Source organism: Ursus arctos, unplaced genomic scaffold (genome assembly GCF_023065955.2).
Source record: "Ursus arctos isolate Adak ecotype North America unplaced genomic scaffold, UrsArc2.0 scaffold_7, whole genome shotgun sequence".
Lineage (NCBI taxonomy): Eukaryota > Metazoa > Chordata > Mammalia > Carnivora > Ursidae > Ursus > Ursus arctos.
This window is the reverse complement of record NW_026623089.1, coordinates 43,029,713-43,052,003: the sequence shown is the minus strand read 5'-3', so window position 1 is coordinate 43,052,003 and position 22,291 is coordinate 43,029,713. Positions and strand designations below refer to the sequence as shown.

Here is a 22,291-nt window from a genome sequence, read left to right as displayed (position 1 = left end):
AGCCCAGGCCCACCAGAACTTGGGGACCCCCAGAAGCCCCAATTTTCCAGCGCTCTGCTCAGGGCCATCGGGGGGAAGACATCTGGCCCCCTCCCCAGTGCCCCGGAGGGCTGCGAAGCTGGGGACCCCTCGGCGCCTGCGCTCCAGTCCAGGGCGAGGGGGGCGTGGTAAGGAGACGAGTTCGCCGCCACCCCTCCCCGCCCCGCCCGCGGCTGGGAGCCAGGCCCCGCACCTCCGCGCGCACTAATTGGTGTCTTCTGGCGGCTGGCGGGAGCGCTCCAGCTGCGCGGATCCGAGCGGTGTCATCCGCTTAGCGCCCTCGCGCCACCCGGCGCGCCCGCCCCGCGCCCCTCCCGCCGCCGCCCCCACCGTCGTCTCTGCACTCCGCGCAGCCCGGGGCATGCTCCGCGCTCCTGCGCCCAGCCCGGCTGCGGTGAGCGACGCTCTCCGCCCGCGGAGACATGAGGCGCGGCCCCGCGGCCGCCCTGGCCCTGGGGCTGCTGCACCTCTGCCTGGGTGAGTGGCCGCGGGCCCCCGAGGGCGGGGTCGGGACGGGGCGCGGGAGCCGGCACTGCCCGGGTGGGCGCCCAGGGAGAGCTCTGGGCAGTTCGCTTCCACGGTGGGCCTCGGGCGGGGGGACGGCACGGGGAGGGGTGGGGCGATCCTTCCACCTACCGGGTTCGGCAGTTACCCTGGAGACCCCGGATTTGGGGCCAGGACCCCCGCTGCCCTCAGCTTCTTCAGAAGCGGGGTGGGAGCGTTGGCGGCTGCCCTGAAGGCTGCTGTGGCAGGGGAGGGTGTCCCAGGTCCCTGTGTGACCTTGGCCAGGGCACTGCCACGCTCTGGGCGCGGGGTTCCCAGTCTGTCCATTGGTGGGTTGAGATTGGCCGCTGCCTGGATTCTAAGTGCCCCAGATGGTGCTTGCCCCCGAGCCTGAGCCTGCGGGAGGTGGTGGTGGAGAGACCCTCTCCGCAGCTCCCAGCCCAGTCTGTCGGTGTGCTGGGGTTGGGGAGGGGACTGCCAGCCTGGGCAGACTGGGCAGACGTGTGACCACGCTGGTGTGAAGCTGACCTTCCCTGTGTCTGTTCTCCTGCCTGTTCTCTTCCTAGCCCAGGCCAATTTCGCCCCGCACTTCTTTGACAATGGGGTGGGCAGCACCAACGGAAACATGGCCCTGTTCAGCCTCCCGGAGGACACCCCTGTAGGTGAGTAGCCCAGGCACCGGCCCCCTGTTGGTTTCCCAGAGGGTGGCCCACGTTCCCCTGGACACAAGGACTGAACCCGTGACTCCTCTGAGCCTATGGAGACACCCAGTGCCAGGCTGTGGGCCCTCCTGGGGCGCCCTGTTTGCTCTCTGAATTCCCAGGGCAGTTGTAGGAAAGGAGGTCACGGCTGTCATGGAGACCTAAGCCCGGCCAGTCCTGGAGACCCGGCTCCGGGCCCAGAGACAGGACCACCCCAGACAGCAGGCAGCACTTGGCAGCATGATGATAACCCCTAGGCTTGGCCACAGCACTGGCCCTTACTCACTGTTGTGACCTTGAGCGAATATACTTACCTCCTGGAGCTTTGGATCTTTAGGCTTTAAACAGGCCTAAGAACATCCAACTTGCTGGGATATGCATGAGCAAGGGGGAAAGGTGGAAAGAGGAGATTCTCCCTTCTTCCCTCTCTCTCTGTCTGGGCTGGGAACCCTGAGCAGAAGGATAGCTGTGTAGAAATGCACCAATCAGGAACCCCTTAGGACTAATCCAGACATGGGGGCACAATGCTGCACCATGGGTCACTTCGCCTGCCTTAATGGCTCCTCCCTTTTCTCCCATCCCCCACACCCAGGGAACCCCAGTCTTGGCTCCTGGGACTTGAAGAGGCCCTGGAGTTAGGCACAGCAGACCTGAAGCTCTACTGTTATCTGTATTATGAATTACAATCCATGCAGAGACTGATACTAACATCTCACTGACAGTTAGGAAGAATGATGAGAAGGGGTGGGAAGCAGCCCACAGGGATGAGGCCTGCAGCCAATGCTCATCTCAGGGCGGGACCTTCAGCGATGGATTGAATACCCACCTTATAAACAGCTGAATCCCTGGTCCTGAACAGATGCCACTTTTAGGAAAATTTGGGTCCCAGATTCCAGTCTCCCCTTTTGTGTCTCCTTCCAGGTTCTCATGTATATACTCTAAATGGGACAGACCCTGAGGGAGACCCTGTCTCCTACCACATCAGCTTTGACCCCAGCGCTAGAAGTGTCTTTTCTGTGGACCCCAATTTCGGAAACATCACCTTGGTTGAAGAGCTGGACAGAGAGGTATGGAGAGGTGTGAGAAGTGCTGTCTCCCAGGTGTGCAGACAAACCTCTGTGGGCTGGAAGTTTCCCTAGAGGTCATCCCTGGAGAGGTCTTGTAAACCACAGAAAACTGACAGCAGATCAGGGCTGGAAAGAGTCTTTTTTTTTTTTTTTTTTTTTTTTAATGTAAGTTCTATGCCAGTACGGGGCTCGAACTCTTGACCTCAGGATCAAGAGTCACATGTTCTACTGACTAAGCCAGCCTGGGAAAGAGTGGTTTAGAGAGTAGGTCTGAGTCTGGTAAAACTCCACCCCTCCACCCCTCTGCACCTTTCTGAACCTATGGGTGCCAGGGCCTGAGCTGCATTTCTCTTTTGAGACCCCACACCAGGCTGGTGGGCCTTGTTGACCACAGAACTGAACCTCCACCATGAGCCTATGGCCAACTCTGGTCCCACAGCAGACTCCACCTACTGCAGGCCAGGGTAGAGAAAGGAAAGGTTGGTCTCAGAGGCTGCTGCAGGGACCCCGAGGTGGAAGTGTCACTGCGCACCCCTCCCTGGCCTCGTGGGGGCCTGCTGACCTCAATACCGTTCCTCACTGAGGTCCCACCACAGGCTAGGGAGTGCTTGAGATACTGCAGACCTGGACTGTGGAATACAGTGAGGTGTGGGAGAGATGAGGGGAAGGAAGATAAAAGGGAAACCCCAGCTCCTTGGGACCTCCAGCACACTAGGTCAGCATCTGTCTTTATTCTAGCAGAAGAGCATTCTCTCTCCGTGCCTGAATACCAATTGAGTTTATGAGAACCCCTGATGTACTGAGACCCAAAACAAGGTCTCAAACACGGCCAGAGGCAGCTTTGGTCACCCTGCCTTGCACCATAGCTCCCTTGCAATGCCCAGGTCTGCTCTGGTGGGCTCAGTGGGGCAGGGAGAGCTTCCCCCCACCTCAGGGTCCCCAGGTACAACAGACTCCCAGACACTCACTCAATCCCTATGCTTTACAGAGGGACGATGAGATCGAGGCCATCATCAGCATTTCCGATGGCGTGAATCTGGTAAGTGTGCCCCTGAGCCAGCCGCCTGGCAGCACTAGCTCCCTGGGCTTGCCCACAGTTCCTCCTGCCTCCTAGGGGCTCTCTGGCAAATCCAAGCCAAGGCGCAGCGAGAGCTGCTCCAACATATGCACAGGACAGGGCTGCACTCCCAGACCTAGCTGCTCCTTCACCTCCTGGCATACCCTTCCACTTCCTCCCCTCTCTCCTGACAGCCTGCTGCAGAGCTTAAATCTCACTCCTCTGCGAAGCCTCCCTGCCGTCCCCACCACTGGCTGGGCTAGATGCCGCTTCTCGGGGCCTCTGGAGACAGCTTCCTAGACCGTGCACCCACAAACCCAAGGGGAGCATTTACTTAGGCCATGGTGCTCCCCGAGTCGTATAGCACAGGGGCCCTACCCACAGTGCCTGCCATCCCATTCTGCAAAACACGCACCATCAGACTGTGTCTTCTGTCTCTGGGATGGAACACAGTGCTTGGTACCAAGTGGTTGCTTCATAGTAATTGTTGCATGAATGAGTAAAAGAAGGAAAGAAGGAGGGAAGAAAAAAGGCGAGGAAGGGAGAGAGGGAGGGAGGGCATGAAGAAGGAGAGATGTCGGGCAGAGACATACGCCTGGGGTATTAGAGGCCACTGTCCCTTTGTTGCCCAGAAAGTCTCACTGCCCCAACTCCTGTCCCCTTTGCCCCTTCTCAGGTGGCAGAAGAAGTCACGATCCTGGTGACCGATGCCAATGACGAGGCCCCCAGTTTCGTCCAGGAGCCCTACACTGTCCAGGTCCCTGAGGTGAGCAAGAGGCCCCACGGTAGAACCGATGCGCGCCCACCCTGACGCCCTCCCTCCGTCTGGGCTGCCCTGTGACCTGTCCCAAGGGACCCGCCCCAGAGTGAAGAGCACCTCCTCCTCGCTCACTGCGCTCCGGAGAGCCCTTCCCTTCCTGCCCTTCCCCCACCTCCGTTGCCAACCCCTCACACATTCATTGTTATCCACAGGAACGTCCATTTACCATTTTCCGTTATAATTGTAATGTATGTTTATTGTAGAAATGTGAAATATATAGAAGAGTAGAAAAAATGAATTTCAAAAATCACCCTCAATCCCTCCAGCTTGAGACAACATTGTCAAATCTGGGTGTAGTTCTTTCCTGTCATTTTGGAATCCCACAATGGATTTATTTTGTTTGCTTATTTGCATAGCCATGACAATACTAAACATACGCTTTCTGTATACTATTTTTCACTTAATTTACAACATAAGCATTTCCTCAGTAATTGTAAAGTTTAGGTAACTGTCGTTTTAATAGCTTCCTCTTAGTGCATATTCCATCATTGACTGAACTAGTCCTTTACGTTTGGATATTTAAGATGTTTTAAATTTTTGCTGTCATAAGAAACGTCAAATTCTGAACATAAATATAAAACTTCCATGTAGCTAATTCGAATGATTTCCTTAAGATATAGTCCAAGACGTGAAATGATGAGGTTGAAAGCATGAGTTGCCAGGCTGGCAGTGGCTTGCTCTCTCCCCAAGGATGTGGGAGGGACTTTGTCTCCCCATCCCTCACCCACATTGGGGATTCTTGAATTTTTTAATGTTTGCTAATTCAGTAGAAGGAAGATACTTCATTTTGGCTCTAAATTGTATGTACTTGATCGCTGGTAATGCGGAATATGTCTATTAACCATTTCCCCATTTTGTATTTAAACCCTTCGTCTATTTGGATTCTTAGTTTTGGAGGATGTCTGTTTGCTCCTTTCTTTCTCCTTCCTTCTTCCATGCACCTACTCACCCACTCTGCCTGTAGCATGTCTCCTCCTCGGCTGCCTCTCCCCCAGTGGGGTCTCCCTGGTTAATCCTCACCATTTCACCTCTATTTAGCCCTTCACTCCCTGACTGCACCTCTCTATGGCTCCCTTCCCCCCTGTCCCCTGAGCATTCTGTCACTGCCCCGGGACTGACCCCCCTCATGGCTGTGACCCCTCAGGACATACCTACTGGGAGCAGCATCATTACGGTGCATGCTGTGGACAAGGATACAGGCTCTGGAGGGAGTGTCACCTACTTCTTGCAGGTAAGGTCATTACCAGAGGCCTGGGCTCGAGGGGACACCTGGATGGTGGCCACCACCTCCGTCACCAAAGCCCTGAGTCAGCACCTCCACTATTCCCAAAGAGTATCAGCGATGTCACTTCACAAGGATGGGCTGGGCTGGTGGGGACAGGAGAGGAGTGGGGGTGGAAGCCGTCTTCCCCTGACTGGCCCATCCTGGCTCCCTCTCAGTTCCCTGCCACCCTCTCTACCCCCAACCCCTTCCCCGGGAGAGGGCTGGGCGCACTGCACCCACACAGGGTGCAAAAAACCTGCCTGGGCCTAGGCTTATGGAGAGGAAAAAAGGCAGAGCAAGATCTGTCAGGAGGAACAGAGCAGTCACACCACCGCCCCACCCGTAGCCCTCCCCCCAAGCCCATCAAAGACAGAGACCCCCTTCCTGCACCTCCTCCTCCCGGGGCTCCCCCAGGAACCAGCCTCGCTTCCCACAGCGGCTCCTCTTGTGGCTACTCCTCTGTTCCCCGCGGTCAGTCCCTGGCTCTCACAACTGTCACGGCAGTACAGCCGGTGGCTGACAACAGGGGTTCTGGAGAAATCCCCTGGGCTCCACCTGTCCTAGAAAAATCCCACCACCTCCTGGTGGGGCCTTCAAACCCCTCATCTAGCTCTCCCAGCTCTCCTTCCTCACGTGCAGAGTGGGAAAGGCACAAGCCCATCCTCACGGGTTCCTGTGGGGATTAAATATACGTAAAGCTCCAGGAACAGCTCATGACACACAGTAACCCTTTACCGGCTTGAGAATCATCTCCTGTCCCCACCCACCCTCCACCACCCCCCAAGCTGCCTGCGACTGGCCCACAGCCGCTTACTTGTTGGGGTTGGAAGATCCTGAAGGCTGTCTCCACCACTGTGGCTTCCAAGCCCCACTCCCTCTAGGTTAGAGCACTCTGCGGGCGTGTCTACCTGCTGGGAGGTCCAGGCCAGAGCGGAGCTGGAGGCTGGGCAGCAAGAAGGCTAGGGCCCTGCCGGGAGCACGTGGAGGGATGGGAGGGGGACCCTAGGGGCCAGCAAGGCCAGAGTTCCTGTGACAAAGGACGGCGAAGACCCCCTGTCAGTAAGCAAAGCGGCCATTCCTGGGCCGGCCTGGGTCCCCCTCTGAGGCCCAGCCTGCCCCTCACTCTTACAGAATACGCACGCCACCGAATTCGCCCTGGACCGCCACAGCGGTGTGCTGCGCCTCCGGCCTGGGGCCACACTGGACTACGAGAAGGCCCGGGCCCATTTTGTCACCGTGGTTGCCAAGGTAACAGAGCGGGAGGAATGGGGAGCATCTGGTCTTTCTTCAGCCTTCGTCAAGGGAAGCTGCCCTGGGATTGGAAGAGAGTTAGGGTCTATAAGGGAGTGGGGGTGCTCTGGAAGGCTGAAGGTCTGTTGGGGATGGGGGTGGGGGTGCGACTGCTGAGAACTTCCGTTGATGTGGACCCTGCCCGGACGTGGACCTAGTCTTCAGGGAGGCTGGAGTATGTGGGCTGGAGAGGGGATATTCCCTCCTGGAAGAGGGTATATGCCCCATCAGGACTGACAGGCCTGGCTCCCCTCCGGAGGACCAGGTGGCCATGGCCTGGAGACCATGCTCCCTCACAATCCCCACAACCCGGCCTCCAGGCACCTCCTTCTCTCTGCCTGGGCTTGCTCACCTCACCTGTTCCTCTCTGTGTGATCAGTCACCCTCTCTGAGCCTCGGTTTCCTTATCTGCCCACCTGTGAGGCTTCGCTGAGTTCCTCCCATTTCTAAAGGGCAGGGTGTGGGACCCTGCAAGTCAGCAGGGGCTCAGCCAAGGTGGCCGCTCTGTCCCTTGAGGGCGGGAAACCCCAGCTGTCCCTCTGGGCCCAACGTTTTCTTTTCCAGGACAAGAAAGGCCCTTGCTGGTCACATGCTGGCCACAGGCCATCCCACTGCGGCCCGTACCACCTGCCCGATACTCCGTGAGGGCTAGGCTCGCTGGGCACACACCTGCAGGCTCAGGCCTGGGCACAAGTCCTGCTCTTAGTAGGTCTTCAGGAGGTGTTTGAGGCTTGGCTCCTGGTAGGAGGCAGAATTTGGCTCTGACCCCTCCTCTTCTGCCATGGTTTCCCTGGAGAGAGAACTCACTCTTTTTTTCCAAAGGAACACTTTTGAGTGCCTAGCACGTACCAGGCCCTGACTAAAGACCTCCATGCATCATCTCATTTAAATAACCCCTATGAGGCAGAAATGATCTCCAGGTGAAACAGGAGCTAACAGAAATCAGGGCAGCTGGTCTCGAGGCCAGGAAGTGGCAGAAGCCGGATTCCACCGGGGGCCATCCAGAGGCCAAGCTCTCTTCATTCTGATTCTTCCCCAGGATGGCGGAGGGAGGCTGCGAGGAGCTGATGTGGTGTTCTCAGCCACCACCACGGTCACAGTCAATGTGGACGACGTGCAGGACATGGCCCCTGTCTTCGTGGGCACACCCTACTACGGCTATGTGTATGAGGACACCCTTCCGGTGGGTGGCTGGCCCCTCAGCCCAGTGTTTCCTCCAGACGCCACTGCCCCGGGATCCCCTGTGGCTTGGCCCTGGGTCACCCTCCTCAAGTGGCTGGCTCTGGACTGCCTCAGGCTCGGCCCATGAGCATGTCCTTTTGCCAGTGAAAGTGTAAGGGTGAAGAACAGGTGCTGGTGTGTGGAGCACCTGTTGGGGGCCAAGACTGTGACAGGCATTTCTTCACTCATTCAGACGTACTCTAACCCAGCTGCCAATGTTCAGCCCCTCAGAAGGGCTGAGAAGAGAGGCTGGCAGGTGGCCCATTGCCTTGGTTTGGGTGGGGCCTTTTCTACCCCTTGTGTGGGTGAGGGGGGTGAGATTCCTTTGTGCCTCCCCAGCTCCAAGCCTGTCGCCTGGGGTCGCTCAGACCAGTAGTTCTCCCACGGTTTGCTTCTGAACTACCACAGCCCTTGTCAGATGTCATCCACAGGCCTGGCTTGTCCTGCGGGCCCAGCTCCAAGGCCGGCCTCCGTTTCCTCCCCTCAATGCAGTCTTTGCCCCTGGTGTTTTGGTGACTATGCTTGTCTTTGGGCCTCTCAGGGAAGGTCCTGCCCCCAGGCCTGGCATCTAAGGCCCGACCTCCCCTCCACCCCTGAGCCCTCACCAGCCTCTAAGCACCCAGCCCATCTCCCCTGCTGTGTCCTTAGCCTCTGCCTGAGACCTGCCCATGGGCCTGACGCTCCTTGTCCTTCTCAGGTCAGCCCAGGCGTTGTTTTCCTTGCCATCTTTGGTTGAGATGGGAGCTCCTCTTCTCTGCTCCCATGCTATGCACACCCCTTCCTGGGGTACACCCATGTATGTACATGTCCCCCTACCTCAGGCAGACCGTGAGCGCTCCTAGAGCCAGAGGCCAGGCGGGAACCAGACTTCACACAGCGGCCGCTCAAGGACTCCGTGGAACTGAATGGCATTCTCCATTTTCTTTTCCCCGGGCCTGGTTCTTCTAGACCTGATGAGATAATGAAAACACTTAACTGAGGACAGCTTACATGCTGGGCCCAAGCTAAGATACCACTTCTGCGTATCTTCTGGCAGCTGAGTGGTAGAGACGAGCACGGAGTGAGGGAGAAATGGCGGCTCCTCTGGTGGGGCCCGCAGGCAGGGCCGGGGGAGGCCAGCTGTCCTGCCAGGAGCTAAGGGTGGAAAGTGTTGCTGAGGGAGAGCAGGCAGCACTTGGACGGTCAGGAAGCAGCCACGAGGGTGGATAGGCTGAGGAGAAGGGCCTGAGCAGGGGGCTTAGAAGGGGGCGGCAGGCGGAGGCCGAGCAGGCTTGTTGGTTGTGCCGTCCCTGCCCAAACCCTTCGAACAGCACCCCAGCCGGGACCCCAGGAAAACATCCTAGTTCCTGGACTTAGCCTGAGACCCCTCTGTGCCCAGCCCCTGTCACCTGTCTCTGACTCTCCCTCCCTGTACCTCTGAAGGCAAAATGTGGATGAGGCAGCAAGGATGAGGCTTGAGGGAGGGACTGTGGAGGCCAGAGCTGACTGTGGTGCGTGGGAAAGGAGGGGTGTGAGGAGGAGGCCTGCTTGGGGGGCCTGAGTGTCCCTGGGTGGCCACGTGCTAACCTATGTGGTGGGGAGAAGCAGGCTCAGGCTGTCCCTCCGGCCCTGGGAGCAGTGGGTGCTCCAGTCTCCCTGTAGAGCAGGTGTGGGGCACACAGAGGCCTGGCCCTTTTCTTGGGTGGCAGTGGCACCTCCCCTCTGATGGGGGTGAGTATCTGGGGAGGGGAGAGCCCCAGCATCACCATTGGCCTCAGGCAGCTGCTTCCTTTCCCCCCAGGGCTCGGAGGTACTGATGGTGGTTGCCATGGACGGAGACCGAGGAAAACCCAACCAAATTCTCTACAGCCTCTTGAATGGTGAGTCTGGGGCAACTTTGGGGACAGGCCTATTGCTGGGCTGCAGCTCCTACTTCCTGGGTGACCAGAGTGATCTGTCCAGACCTCTCTGGGTCCCAGTTTCCTCATTTGTAAAGCCAGAAGTGCGAGATGTACTGGGGGGGCATGGGGGGCACTGAGTCCCTCCAGGAGGTGACAAGCCTTGGGCTTGTGCTCCAGCTCCTGCTTGTCACTATGTCCAGCAACAGGGAGAGAAGCATGGGGGGACACCAAGAGCAACGTGGGTGGCACCAACTCATGTCCCTTCACCCTGGGCACACGCTGATTAACAAGAGGGGGTGGCAACGTGTCTTACACTTTTTAAAGTTACTGCTTTTTTCCCTCATTCTTTTTGGGGGAGGAGGGGCAAAGGGAGAGGGAGAGAGAGAATCCTAAGCAGGCTCCACGCCCAGCACAGAGCCCGACATAGGGCTCAAACCCATGACCCTGAGATCATGACCTGAGCTGAAACCAAGAGTCGGACACTTAACTGACTGAACCATCTAGGCACCCCTCTCATTCTTTTACATTTCTGGCCTAGAGCATATAGTTGAATTAAAAAAATTAAATGCAACGATGATAATGACATTTCCTACTATTAGCCCTATATATGGACAAGGAAACTGAGGCTCAGAGAAGCTAAAGGGTCTTCCCACATTCCCATTGGATTTGAACCTAAGTCTTCTGGCTCCAAGACTGTGTTCTTAGCACAACTGAGCAGCAACTGAGCAGGTCACGATGGCCCCGGGTGTGTTCTGTGGCCCCCGGTAGCCAGTCCCCATGGGGCCAGGCCCATCGGTAGGATCATCACTCCAGGTGCCTGATGGCAGACGTGCCTGTGTCTCTGTGCTCTCACTCAGACCCCATTGCCTCCCCGACCCTATCCCTAGGATATGTGTGGTGCACACTCTCCCTCCAGCAGTGCACGCATGCATCAGCGCACCACCATCACATGCAGGCTCCTTTCCCCAGGTACACAGACCGCCTTGACTGCTCCCCATCCCCACTCCTCCACCTCTGCAGCCTTCCCATAATTACCCAGCACCTACCATCCCTACCTCTTCTCTCTTCTCCCTCCTCTGCTCCTCCTCCTGCAGCCTCTGGCCTCTTTCTTCCCTCTTTCCCTTTCTCTCCTCTTTCTCCCCCTCCGTATCTCCCTACCTGTGTGTCTGTTTCTCCCTTTCTCTTGCCATCACACACACACACACACACACACACACACACACACACACACACGTGTGCACACACACACACACACACACATGGCACATAAGAGAAGCAAAGTTCCATCAAACCTGAAAGGCAGATTCAGAAGTGAGTTTAAGTCCCAGCTCTACATGCACTGTGTAATCTTAGACAAATTACTTAGCCTCTCTGAAACTCAGTTTCCTCATTGGCAAGATCCAGATGATAGAATTACATTCTATAGAGACTTCAATGGGGGAGTGCCTGGGAACACAGGGCAGTCGGCCTGGCATGGCTCCCCTGCGCCTCCCATGGCCGTGTGTGGAACTGCAGGGCACATCTTTTCCGCCTTGACAGAGAGTGATGGAGCCTTCGAAATTAATGAGACATCTGGAGTCATCTCCGTCATGCAGAGCCCTGCCCAGCTCAGGAGAGAGGTGTATGAGCTGCACGTACAGGTACGCTCCCTCTAGCTTGGTCTTTCCTCCTACTCTCTGGCCCTGGGAGATTCCAAAGGCGATGAGACCCAGCCCCCTCCCCACCACTGCACCTTCCACCCAGGGAGGAGCTGAATGTTGCTCCAAAGAGCACCTACACCACATAGCCTGTGTGAATGCAGCACACACACAGCCCCTGGCAAGGGGAGACGTGAATTCACAAGGAGGTAGGACTGAAGCAGCAATGTCTTGAACATGGGTAGGACCCAGCAGGTGGAGATCAGTGAAGGGCATCACTGGTGGGGGTGAGCGTGGACTGGAGGCACCATGGGCTAGGAAAGCCCCATGAGCCAAGGCTGGAGGTGGTCACAGGATGTAATAGGGAAGCAGCAAGGAGTCAGGGGCTAGAGCAAAGAGTCCATAGGCAGCATGTAGACAGAGACATGGTTGGATCCAGGCTGGGGCCAGAGGAGTGAAGGCCCTGAATACGAGATACAGTTTTTTTCCCGGAACAGGGCCAGTTTTGTGGACATGTGGTCTATGTAATTACACAGCATTCACCATTAGAAGGGCCCCATGCTGGGCATAATGCTCTGCTCTTGCTGTCTTGGAATTCTTAATAATTTTTTAACAAGATTTTTAAACAATTTTTTAACAAAAATTTTCATTAAAAAATATTTTCATTTTTCAGTGGGTCTGCAAATTATGTAGCTGGTCCTGCCCAAGAGCAGTAAAGAGCCACTGAAGGGTTTTGAGCATGATTAGAGTCTTGTTAAAGAGCTCATTCTGCGTGCGTTAGACCAGGGGCGTTCTCAGATTTAGAGTTTGGCAAACAAAGATGTCCAGGACCCAGTTCTGGCAGTAGGAAGTTAGTTTGTCTGGGAGAAACCTAGGACTCTGTGTGCTCTGAGCTCCCAAGTGATTCTGGCACCAGTCCCAGCCTAAGGTTTGAGAACACTGGTCCCAACTTGAGTTTGGAGGGAACCGGATGATAGGCAGGGAGGCAGAGACATTAGTCAAGGTGAAAAATGAAGGCCCTTAGGGAAGAGGGGAGGTGGAATAGCAGAAATACACAAATTGCAAAATATGAAGGAGGCAGACTCCACAGAATGTGGCTGTGACGGGTGAGGGAAAGGACAGGGATGGGGCTTCTGGGGTGATACCATGACATCAGGAGCACAGGAGAGGAAGCAAGTTAGGTAGGACAAGCATGGAGAGTTTCCCAGTCTCAGGAACATTCAGGTTGAAACACACAAATTGGGTATAGAGGTTTGGAACCTGGGGAGACAGTGTCAGCATACAGGTGGCTGTGGAAGGATGGGCTTGGGGAATGGGGTCACCCAGAGGATGGCTGTGGGGACAGAGGAGCACTGGCTGAGAACACAGTTGTGGGAACATTGGAGGCTGAGTGAAGTGGGGGGGTGGGAGCAGGTGAAGGAAATGCAGGAGAGATCAGAGAGGTGGAGAGGAGCCTGCAGAGAGCAGGCACGTTAGCAGAGGACACAGAACCCTCAGGAAGGCAAAGGAGGTGACAGTGCTGCATGCAGTGTGGAAATCAGTGTGAACTATCTCAGTTGGGGATGGGCTGAGAACTGAGTAGGAATTAGGAATGGAGGTGTAGGCTTCTGAGAAGGGATTCGGGAGAGCAGCTAGGGTGTGATGGAGTAGTGTCCAGGGGGCAGAATTTTAGGATAGGTAAGGCCAGAGCATGCTTATAGAACAAGGAGAGGGAGGTCCTTGATATTATCTGTGACAGGAAGTGGTTCACACGGAGCCTGTGGATTCTCGGCCCCAGCTTTGCAGCCCGTGTTAGTTATCTGTTGCTGCATCTCCACACCTCCCCTCCCTCTCACCTTCCTCATGACCAAATGGGCACTGGACAGAATGTGGCAGAACTGTGACTTGAACCCATATCTGTCTGACTGTGAAGAGGGGCCAGTGTGGGGAGGGGCCAGTGTGGGGAGATGGAGAGAGCACTGATTGAGGAATCAGACACACCTGTGTTCTTCCTGTTCTAGCTCTGCCACTCACTAGCTGTGTGACCCCAGGGGACTACTTTACCCCTCTGTGCCTCATCTGTGAAATAAGATCGGTACTAGCACTGTATTGTTGCCTATGGCTGTTGTAACATTCCCACAAACTTAGTGCCTTAAAACACCACACATTTATATCTCACAGTTGCTGTGGGCCAGGATTCCAGGTTCAGCTTAGCTGGGTCGACTCAAGGTCTCTCATGTAGCTGCCATCAAATTGTCGGCCAGGACTGGGTTCTCATCTGAAGGCTCAACTGGGGAAGAATCAGCTTCCGGGCTCATATGACTATGGGCAGGATTTAGTTCCTAGTGTGCTGTTGGCTAGAGGTCACCAGTAGCTCCTTGAGACATGAACCCTTCCAACAGAGCTTCATCGGAGTCTGATCAGAGACTCTCTATCAGCCTCCATCAGAGTCTCATCAGAGCCAGCAAGGGGGAGAGTCTGCTAGAAAATAGAAGTTACAGTCTTTGTGGTCTAATCACTAAGTATATCTCATCACCTTTGCCATGTGCTATCAGAAGTAAGTTGCTAGAGCAGGCCACACCTAAAGAGAGGGAATTATACAAGAGGATGAATCCGCGGAGGCGGGGATCCATGGGGCCATCTTGGAGTTTCCTGACACACAGCAATAGCCGCCTGTCCCCACCCAGGTGACTGAGGTCAGCTCTGCAGGGATCCCAGCTGCCCAGGCCATGGTCCCAGTCACCGTCAGGATCGTGGACCTCAACAATCATCCACCTACATTCTATGGAGAGAGTGGACCCCAGAACAGATTTGAGCTGTCCATGTATGAGCACCCACCTCAAGGAGAGATCCTGAGGGGCCTTAAGATCACCGTCAATGACTCAGACCAGGTGTGTGGTCCTGTCCTCTACCCCGTCTTCCAAGGGGCCTGAGTTGAGAGCTCAGCAGCTTTCATTGCTTATGTGCCAGGGGCCTGGGCGGTCACAAAATGAATGAAAAAAGAAGGTGTAACCAAGGGAGAGATGGGGGAGAGAAGCTAACCAAAAACTCTCTGCTTAGCCTAAGGACACTCACAATTAAAAAGTAAAGTAAGGCCAGCCTTTAATTAAAAAGTCAAGCCAGCCAAACCAAACCTCCCTGTATTTGATCCTCCGGAGTGGTATTTGTGACCACATCCCATTACCTCCTCTGCCCAGTGGAAGGCTAGGCTGTAAGTGTTTGTTACCTGGCTTAGTCTCCATGGCCTGCTAAATCTTTCTGATCCTCGATGGCCTGGCCGACAGAAAGAAATAATAATACTCACCTCCAGGGTTAAGGGCATATGAAGGCTCCTCGTTTAGTATGACTATCTAATGAGTTTCTGTTCTCATTCATCTTCCCCGTTGCCTCCCTCCAAACTCTGTCACCCAGGGAGCCAATGCCAAATTCAACCTGCGGCTGGTGGGACCTGGGGGCATCTTCCGAGTGGTCCCAATGACAGTCCTGAATGAAGCCCAAGTCACCATCATTGTGGAGAACTCAGCTGCCATTGACTTTGAAAAGTTCAAAGTGCTAACCTTTAAGGTAGGTGATGGTTTGCACCGCCCTGAATGGGGGGGGATCCTGCTCATAGCAGCTCCTGGATTCATTCCTGAGAGGTCCCTGTCACCTCCTGCCCCTCCTGGCCCTCTTTTTTTCCTCTCAGTTCCTCTGTCCCTCCTGCTGAGTGGGGGAGCCTGAGTGGAGGAGGGATGAAGGGGAGGATACAAGAGCCTGCTCCCGCTGCTCACATGGCCTCACTTAGTTCCTGGTCCTAAATTATGACTGTCCCAGGAAAGCAAAGGCATTCAAGGTGCCATGTTAATAGATTGAGACAGAAAAACTATTTGATTATCAAGATTATCGTATTTCTCATATGCATTTGACATCTGTCATCAATTCTGATAAAAACTTTAGCAGAAGAGGAAAAAAATACTCCTTTGTACCTGTGATTACTTGAAATTATGAACATGTCAATAATGAATATTGTATATAAGCATAAATACTATATATTAATAAAAAGGAAAAACATACTTTGTTGATATTATTTAAACTGTTATAATTATTTATAATTTACATACATACCACTACAGCAAGCATCATGTTTAAAAGTGAAATTGTAAAAGCTTCCTATGAAGTCAGGAACAAATTGTGGATGCCTGCTATCACCCCTATTATTTAGCACTATTCCTAGAATAACATTATTCCTGGATAAAGAAAGAAAATAAGAAGTATGAACATTAGAAAGGAAGAGACAACATTATCATTATTTGTAGGTGGTGCTATTGTTTGCTTAGACAAATCTAAGAAATGTTGGTAAAACAAACATGGCAAAGTTGCTAACATGACTGATTACAAACTTAATACACAAAATTCGAGAGTGTTCCTACATGTGAAAAATAGCAAAGAGAATAATGAAATAAAAGATTCTCTTTTATAATAACAACTAAAAGATAAAATTCCTAGGAATTAGGGTAATAAGAAATAGGGAGTATCTAAATTAAAAAAAAAACACAAAAATTTAGCAGAGGGATATAAAGAAAGCAAGAAATGTAAAGGCACACCTTGTTTAAAAAATGCAAATTCTCATCAAGTGAATAAAGAATCCAATATCATTTCAACTAAATCTTACCTGAAATTTTCTTTGGGGAGGTGAAGGGGGTTTGACGTAATTAGACTGGTTTTTATCTGGAGAGATAAACCTCTAAGAAGTGTCAGGAAAATAGAAAGAAAGAATATGAGGCAGGAACTTCCCTAACAAAAATTAAATTATATAACAAAATAATTTTTGAAATTGAAATGAAAAAGAAATATGCAAATCAATGGGACAAAAGAAGTTGGCCCAAATACAACTATAAGAACTGCAAGGAAGCTGGCCTTTCAAGACAGTGCGCCTTAGAGGTGCCCCCTGCAGGTGGTGGTGGGCATCGCAGGCTGGCAGCTCAGAGTAAGGCAGGGCAAGGCGGGTGCGTGCTGGACCCTGCGGAGACCGGAAGTGGGAAGGCTTTCTGCCCAGTGACCACCGCCCAGACAAGCCCTTATTTTCTTTCCTTCCCCAGCTACTGGCCATTGAAGTGAACACTCCAGAGAAGTTCAGCTCCACAGCAGATGTGGTGATTCAGCTCCTGGACACCAACGACAATGTCCCCAAGTTTACCTCCCACTACTACATTGCCAGGATCCCTGAGAATGCGCCAGGGGGCTCCAACGTGGTGGCTGTCACAGTGGGTTGGGGACTAGCCCAGGGATTGGAGCTGGGGTTAGGAGCCTTACCTGAAGGGGGCCTGATGATATCAGACAGACCTGGGTTCCAGTTTGAATCTCAAAGCCCAGACTCATTAACTGTGTCCTTGGACAAGCTACCTGACCTCTCTGAGGCTCAGTTTCCTCTTCTGTACGATAGGGATAACAATATCTCTCAGGATTCTAAGGAGGACATAGGCATAAACCCTGAAGTCAGGGCACAGGACCCATCTCCTTTTCCTTCCTCATTTACAAAAGAGGGATACATGCCTTCCAGATCTAAACCTTTTGGTTCTTCCAACAGTTGAGACCTTCCAACAGTTGAGACCTAGAAAACTAGGGCTCCAGAGCAGGCCTCCAGATCAGTTGGGTCAACCCCATATCCCCTTGTGTTTCCATGGAAAGCAGCCCTCAGACACATGGGCTGCCAACATGTCCCGACAAAGGGCAGGGGCCTCTAGGAACTTTCTCTCTTCCAGGCTGTTGATCCAGACACAGGTCCGTGGGGCGAAGTCAAATACTCCATCTATGGATCCGGGGCAGACCCGTAAGTAGATCCAGAATCCTGGCAGTGCGTCGGGCAAGGGATTTGGGAGACAGGGAGCAGAGGGGATCTGTGCTGAAGGCAGGAGGAACCTGGAAAGGATTGGACTGGAGTGGAGAAATGAGCACGAGGGCAAGAGGGGAAAGGAAGCAGTAGGGAGCCTGAGGCAGGGGTTCTGGGATCTGAGAGAAGAGGGTCACTGTCATGGCCTGGAGCTAGGGAGGGGCAGGCCTTGGGTGGAGAGGGAAGGGCTGTGAGTCTGAGTCCGGTTAAGTGCAGGGTTTAGGTGGGTGATTAGATGGGTAGGCCTGCCTCCCTCAGTCAGACTGCAGGGTCGGGGAGAAGATCAGGTGGGCCACTTTGGAGAAGCCGCACAATGCACTGGAGGTAGGTCACCACTGCAGGTGTGTGTGTGTGTGTGTGTGTGTGCGCGCACCCTCTCGTGCCTGTGTGCATGCTCCCGTGCCTGGGCACACCCGAGCCTGAGCTCCCTACGCCTGGCAGCTTCCTGATCCACCCGTCCACCGGGATCATCTACACCCAGCCCTGGGCCAGCCTGGACGCTGAGGCCACGGCCAGGTACAACTTCTACGTGAAGGCAGAGGACATGGAGGGCAAGTACAGCCTGGCCGAGGTGTTCGTCACTCTGCTGGATGTCAATGACCACTACCCTCAGTTTGGAAAGAGCTTCCAGGAGAAGACAATGGTGCTGGGGACCCCGGTGAAAATTGAGGTGAGCTTTGAAGGCTACTAAGCTTCCCTAAAAGCCTCGTTGTAGCTGCTGCAGGAGGCACCGTGGCACAAGATTTTATTTTAAAATAAAATGTGTTGGCTTCCCCCAACGAGCAGGGGTTTTTAAGGTACGTTATATGGCCCCGTCCCCACCTCAACCCAGAGGTAACCTCTAGGAGAGAAGACACTATTGCCGCTTTACAAAAGAAACGATTGCGGCTCGGGTAGTTCACGTGTTTGGCTTGCCTTTGTTCGCACGGCTGCTCTGCCTGCTTTCAAAGCAGTGCTAAGCCATCGTCTTCCCAATGTGGAGAAACGTGAACTCTGAGACCCAACAGACTTGACTTGGAAGCCCAGCTCTCCTCCTTCTCTGTATCCATCCTTAGACAACTCACTCATCATCCAAGCTTTTGTTTTTTTAGCAATACCTACTGCCCAGACTTGTTCTGAGGATGGAACGGTGTAACACACGCAGGGGGCCTGGCCCGACCCTGACTCATCCAATACTTCTCCCAACTCCCATCCACTCAAAATAGGGCCAGGACCATTTCCCATTAACCCAGCAAGGCACATATGACTTATTGGTTAACCAGGATACACAAGGGTCATCCTCGAAGCCCAGCTCTGTCTGACCCTCCCCACACACAGGCCACAGACCAGGACGCAGAGGAGCCCAACAACCTAGTGGACTACTCCATCACCCACGCAGAGCCAGCCAACGTGTTCGACATTGATGCGCACACGGGGGAGATCCGGCTCAAGAACTCCATCCGCTCCCTCGATGCCCTGCACAACATTACGCCTGGCGGGGACTTCACATGGTCCCTAGAGGTGCAGGCCAAGGACCGAGGCTCCCCATCCTTCAGTACCACAGCCTTACTCAAGATTGACATCACAGACACTGAGGTGGGTACCAAGTCTGGGTCGGGAAGAGGGTCGGAGGGCCAGCTCAGGCCTTGCTGCTGTGTGATCAGAGGAAGAGAGGCCATCTCCAGCCTTCCTCCAGAAGACACTCCAAGCTAGCAAAGGCTGCCTCTGCCATCAGACACATAGGCTTTGGAATCAAGTAGAAATCCTCAGTTCAACACCTTTTAATAGTGTGACTTGGGGCTTTGCCAAGCCTCCACTTCCTTTCCTGTAAACTGGGAATAGTGATGGCTCCTTCACATGGGTGTTAAAAGGCAGAAGTCAAATCATGATGTGTAGTTCTCAGCTCAGTATCTGGCAGAAAATCATGACTTAAGGGAGTTCCTGATACACTTGGGCAGACGAGGCCCCCCATCACCAAGAGTAAGCAACACCCTAATCTCCCGAGAAGAGAGTCCAGCTGATGCAGGAGTTCTTTATCTGAAAGAGGTTGTTTGCATTATGCTCTCTCCGTGTGCGATTTTCAGGGGAGCTGCATGCATCACGTTTTCTCTGTGTGCATTTTTTCTGAACGGAAGCCCACAGTACTCATCAGATTCTCCAAGGATGCCTGACCCCAGAAAGAGGGTTTTTAAACCGTCAGGCTTCAGGGAGCTCATGACCCCTGCTCTGTCCTCCAGGGACAGGCAAGAGCATCAGAATGCAAGGGGGTGACTCTCTTTTCCAGATGCTGTCCCGAAGCCCCATGGCCGCCTTCCTGATGCAGACCAAAGACAACCCCATGAAGGCTGTGGGTGTCCTGGCTGGCATCATGGCCGTCATTGTGGCCATAACCGTCCTCATCTCCACCGCCACCTTCTGGCGCAATAAGAAGTCCAACAAGGTCCTGCCGGTGCGGCGCGTGCTCCGCAAGCGGCCCAGCCCTGCACCCCGTGCTGTCCGCATCGAATGGCTCAAGTTCAGGAGGACCAAGGCAGCCGCCAAGTTTGTGCTCAAAGAGGATCCTTCCAATGAGAACTGCAACAACAACAGCCTAGGCAGCGCACTGCCCCCCAAAGTCCCAGCTCCCCCTCCACCACCCACAGTGGCACCCAAGATGGGCGCGGGCCCCTGGACTGTGCCTACGGTCTCTGGCTCACTCACCCCTCAGCAACCCCAGAGGTCACCGAAACCCAAGGTGGGAAGCCCCATCCAGTCAGCTCTGGTCTCTGAGCTCAGGCAAAAGTTTGAGAAGAAGAGTGAGGGTAACAAGGCTTACTTCTAGCATGTGTCCTGTGGACCCGCATTTCCCCAGCCCAACTGTCCTGCTACATGGACCATGCTCCCCACCATCTGCTCCTTAGGGTCACCTCTGTTTTGTACCATGATGTCAGCCCCATATCCACGGCTCTGGACGAGGCTTGGATGAGGGATTTCTCTGTTTATGGGATGCAACTGGCAAATACTTCCTCATGACCCCGATCGTTGGCACATCTCTGATGCTGCCCCGTCCGCAGAGGCTGGGGATCAACAAAGAGCCACTCTGGGTGTCTTCTACTCACCAACCTCCGACCTCAGAGAGTCCCTCAGGCCCTCCTGGGACCTCAGCACCCTCAGTTGAGGATCAGGGTCCTGGCTACATGTGGCAAGGCCAACCAGAACCTGGATCCTGAAGCCTCCCGCTAAGAGCAGGAGCAGGAAAAGGAGGTTCAGCCCTGGCTAAGGCTGTGGTCAGTGACCCTTGCAGGCTGTAGGAGAGCAGATGTGTTAGGGCAGGACAGTGATGCTCTGAAAACTCAACGCCGACTGTGGGGCTGTTCCTCAAAGCCATTGGAAAGATGGAGGATGGTGTCTGGGCAGAGATCGTGGGCCCCTGCTATACCGGAGCGGGACCAGGGGCACAGAGGTATGAGACGGCCCCAGCCAGGGCTGTCCCAGGCGGGCCCAGAAATGTCCAAGCTGGAGCCATGCAATAGTCCTAGAGATACCCAGAAGAGCCTCAGCCCCTCCCGAGGGTGCTGCCCCACCAGGAGTCCTCGAAGAGACAATGCAGGGCTGAATTTTGGAGAGATCTGTTTTTATCCTGCGCACACGGTATAACCTAGGGAAAGCCGTTTAAATTTCCTGATCACTCACTTCCTCATCTGTAAAATGAAGTCAGTCAGTCAGTCAGTCCTCACTGCCTCACTCTCAGGTCCAAGGTGAAGACTGAAATAAATATGTAGTAACAAGGGCTTTAGCCAAGTGCAAAACAGCACAAATGCAGAGTACTTTTCTGCAGGCCAATTCTCTGGGGTGCAACTCTTCCAGAAAGTATTAGGAGCCTTTCAAGCTATTCTGCCAGGCACCCCCAGGAGGGCCTGTGCTGGGTTTGAGTGCAGCCCCTGATCCATGGCAGCCAGAGCTGGATGATGTCATTGCCCTTGACTGAGGCTCCCCCCATCCCGTTCTCCCCCACCACATCCCCCACACAGCCCTGGCCAGCCACCGTCAGAGAGGACCAAAGCCGGGCAGCACATCCAGCCCAAGCCTCCATTTTGCCAAGATGACACATGAGTTTCCAAGGGAGGAGTGATTGCTGGAGGCCACACAGCAGGTTGGTAGCAGAGACCTGGTCTGAGGACTCCTGGCTTCTCGATGTTTCCCCTGGCTGAGCACAGCTTGTCAGCTTGTGACAACCTGCCCCAGGAAAAAAGACACACAGGACTCTATGTTGAGTGCAAGGAAGTTCTGCCCAACTTTAAGGCAACCTGCTTTGCAAGGAATCTAGACGTGTGCAGGGAGAGGGTGTTTGCCTCTTGCTCCCGCACTAATGACCTCTCCAGAGTATCGTCAGTGATTTTATTTAAACCGATTATATGCACATGCGGTTTTTCTGATTTCTGAGTCTGTGTTTTGAGGTGTTACTCAGATACGCCAGTGTGTAAGCTCCTTGCTGGGGGTTCCTGTAATCTCCACCCCAGAGTGTATTAAGAGGTGAAATCCAAAAAGCTGGGAACCCAGACTGAACAAAGAGTTTGCAGCTTACATTTCAGGAGAGGACTGCACTGGACTATGTTTGCCCTGCACGGGGAATATGGCATCCTTCCAGTTTGCATGCGATCAACCTCTTTTGTAAATGGTCAATAAAATCTGTTAAGCAAGGGCCAAGCTGACCTCCCGTTCCTGCTTACACGTGCGTTAGCTGACTCATAGGGACCAGTCTCCCTGACAGTTACGCTCGGCCTGCCTCCTGGCTCCTTCAGCGGGTAGATTCATCCTCCCAACCCCCAGATCTGACTCTGTGGGAGGCTGCAAAATTTTCTCCAAATGGCCACGCGTATACCTCTAATGGTAATATTTGCAGGGCTTGTCTATCCGATTGTGGCCCATCACGGACATGGACTGGGCTTTTCTCCTGAGCAGGACAAGCCCCAGCAGGGTTGCTTGGGAAGGAATGGACTCTGGA

General features: G+C 54.0%; 1 protein-coding gene across 1 annotated transcript; it reads left to right on the top strand.

Moving 5' to 3' along the window:
• The first annotated feature begins 437 nt into the window (after positions 1-437).
• On the top strand, positions 438-21,983 carry CDHR1 (cadherin related family member 1). Its single transcript, XM_057308572.1, has 17 exons — positions 438-516; positions 1,110-1,205; positions 2,166-2,311; positions 3,300-3,350; positions 4,045-4,134; positions 5,333-5,419; positions 6,584-6,700; positions 7,782-7,925; positions 9,744-9,822; positions 11,383-11,483; positions 14,147-14,350; positions 14,871-15,023; positions 16,538-16,702; positions 17,201-17,268; positions 17,770-17,998; positions 18,646-18,903; positions 19,592-21,983. The coding sequence occupies exons 1-17, from the start codon at positions 462-464 to the stop codon at positions 20,126-20,128; spliced, it is 2,580 nt and encodes an 859-aa protein (XP_057164555.1). The 5' UTR covers positions 438-461; the 3' UTR covers positions 20,129-21,983.
• Positions 21,984-22,291: the final 308 nt, after the last annotated feature.

What these genes read in the sequence shown, in the direction of transcription:
- CDHR1 (XM_057308572.1), top strand. Translation starts at nt 462, where the DNA reads ATGAGGCGCGGCCCCGCGGCCGCCCTGGCCCTGGGGCTGCTGCACCTC. An exon ending in TTGAAGAGCTGGACAGAGAG is followed by an intron (nt 2,312 to 3,299) that starts GTATGGAGAGGT and finishes TATGCTTTACAG; the next exon opens with AGGGACGATGAGATCGAGGC. An exon ending in ACACTGTCCAGGTCCCTGAG is followed by an intron (nt 4,135 to 5,332) that starts GTGAGCAAGAGG and finishes GTGACCCCTCAG; the next exon opens with GACATACCTACTGGGAGCAG.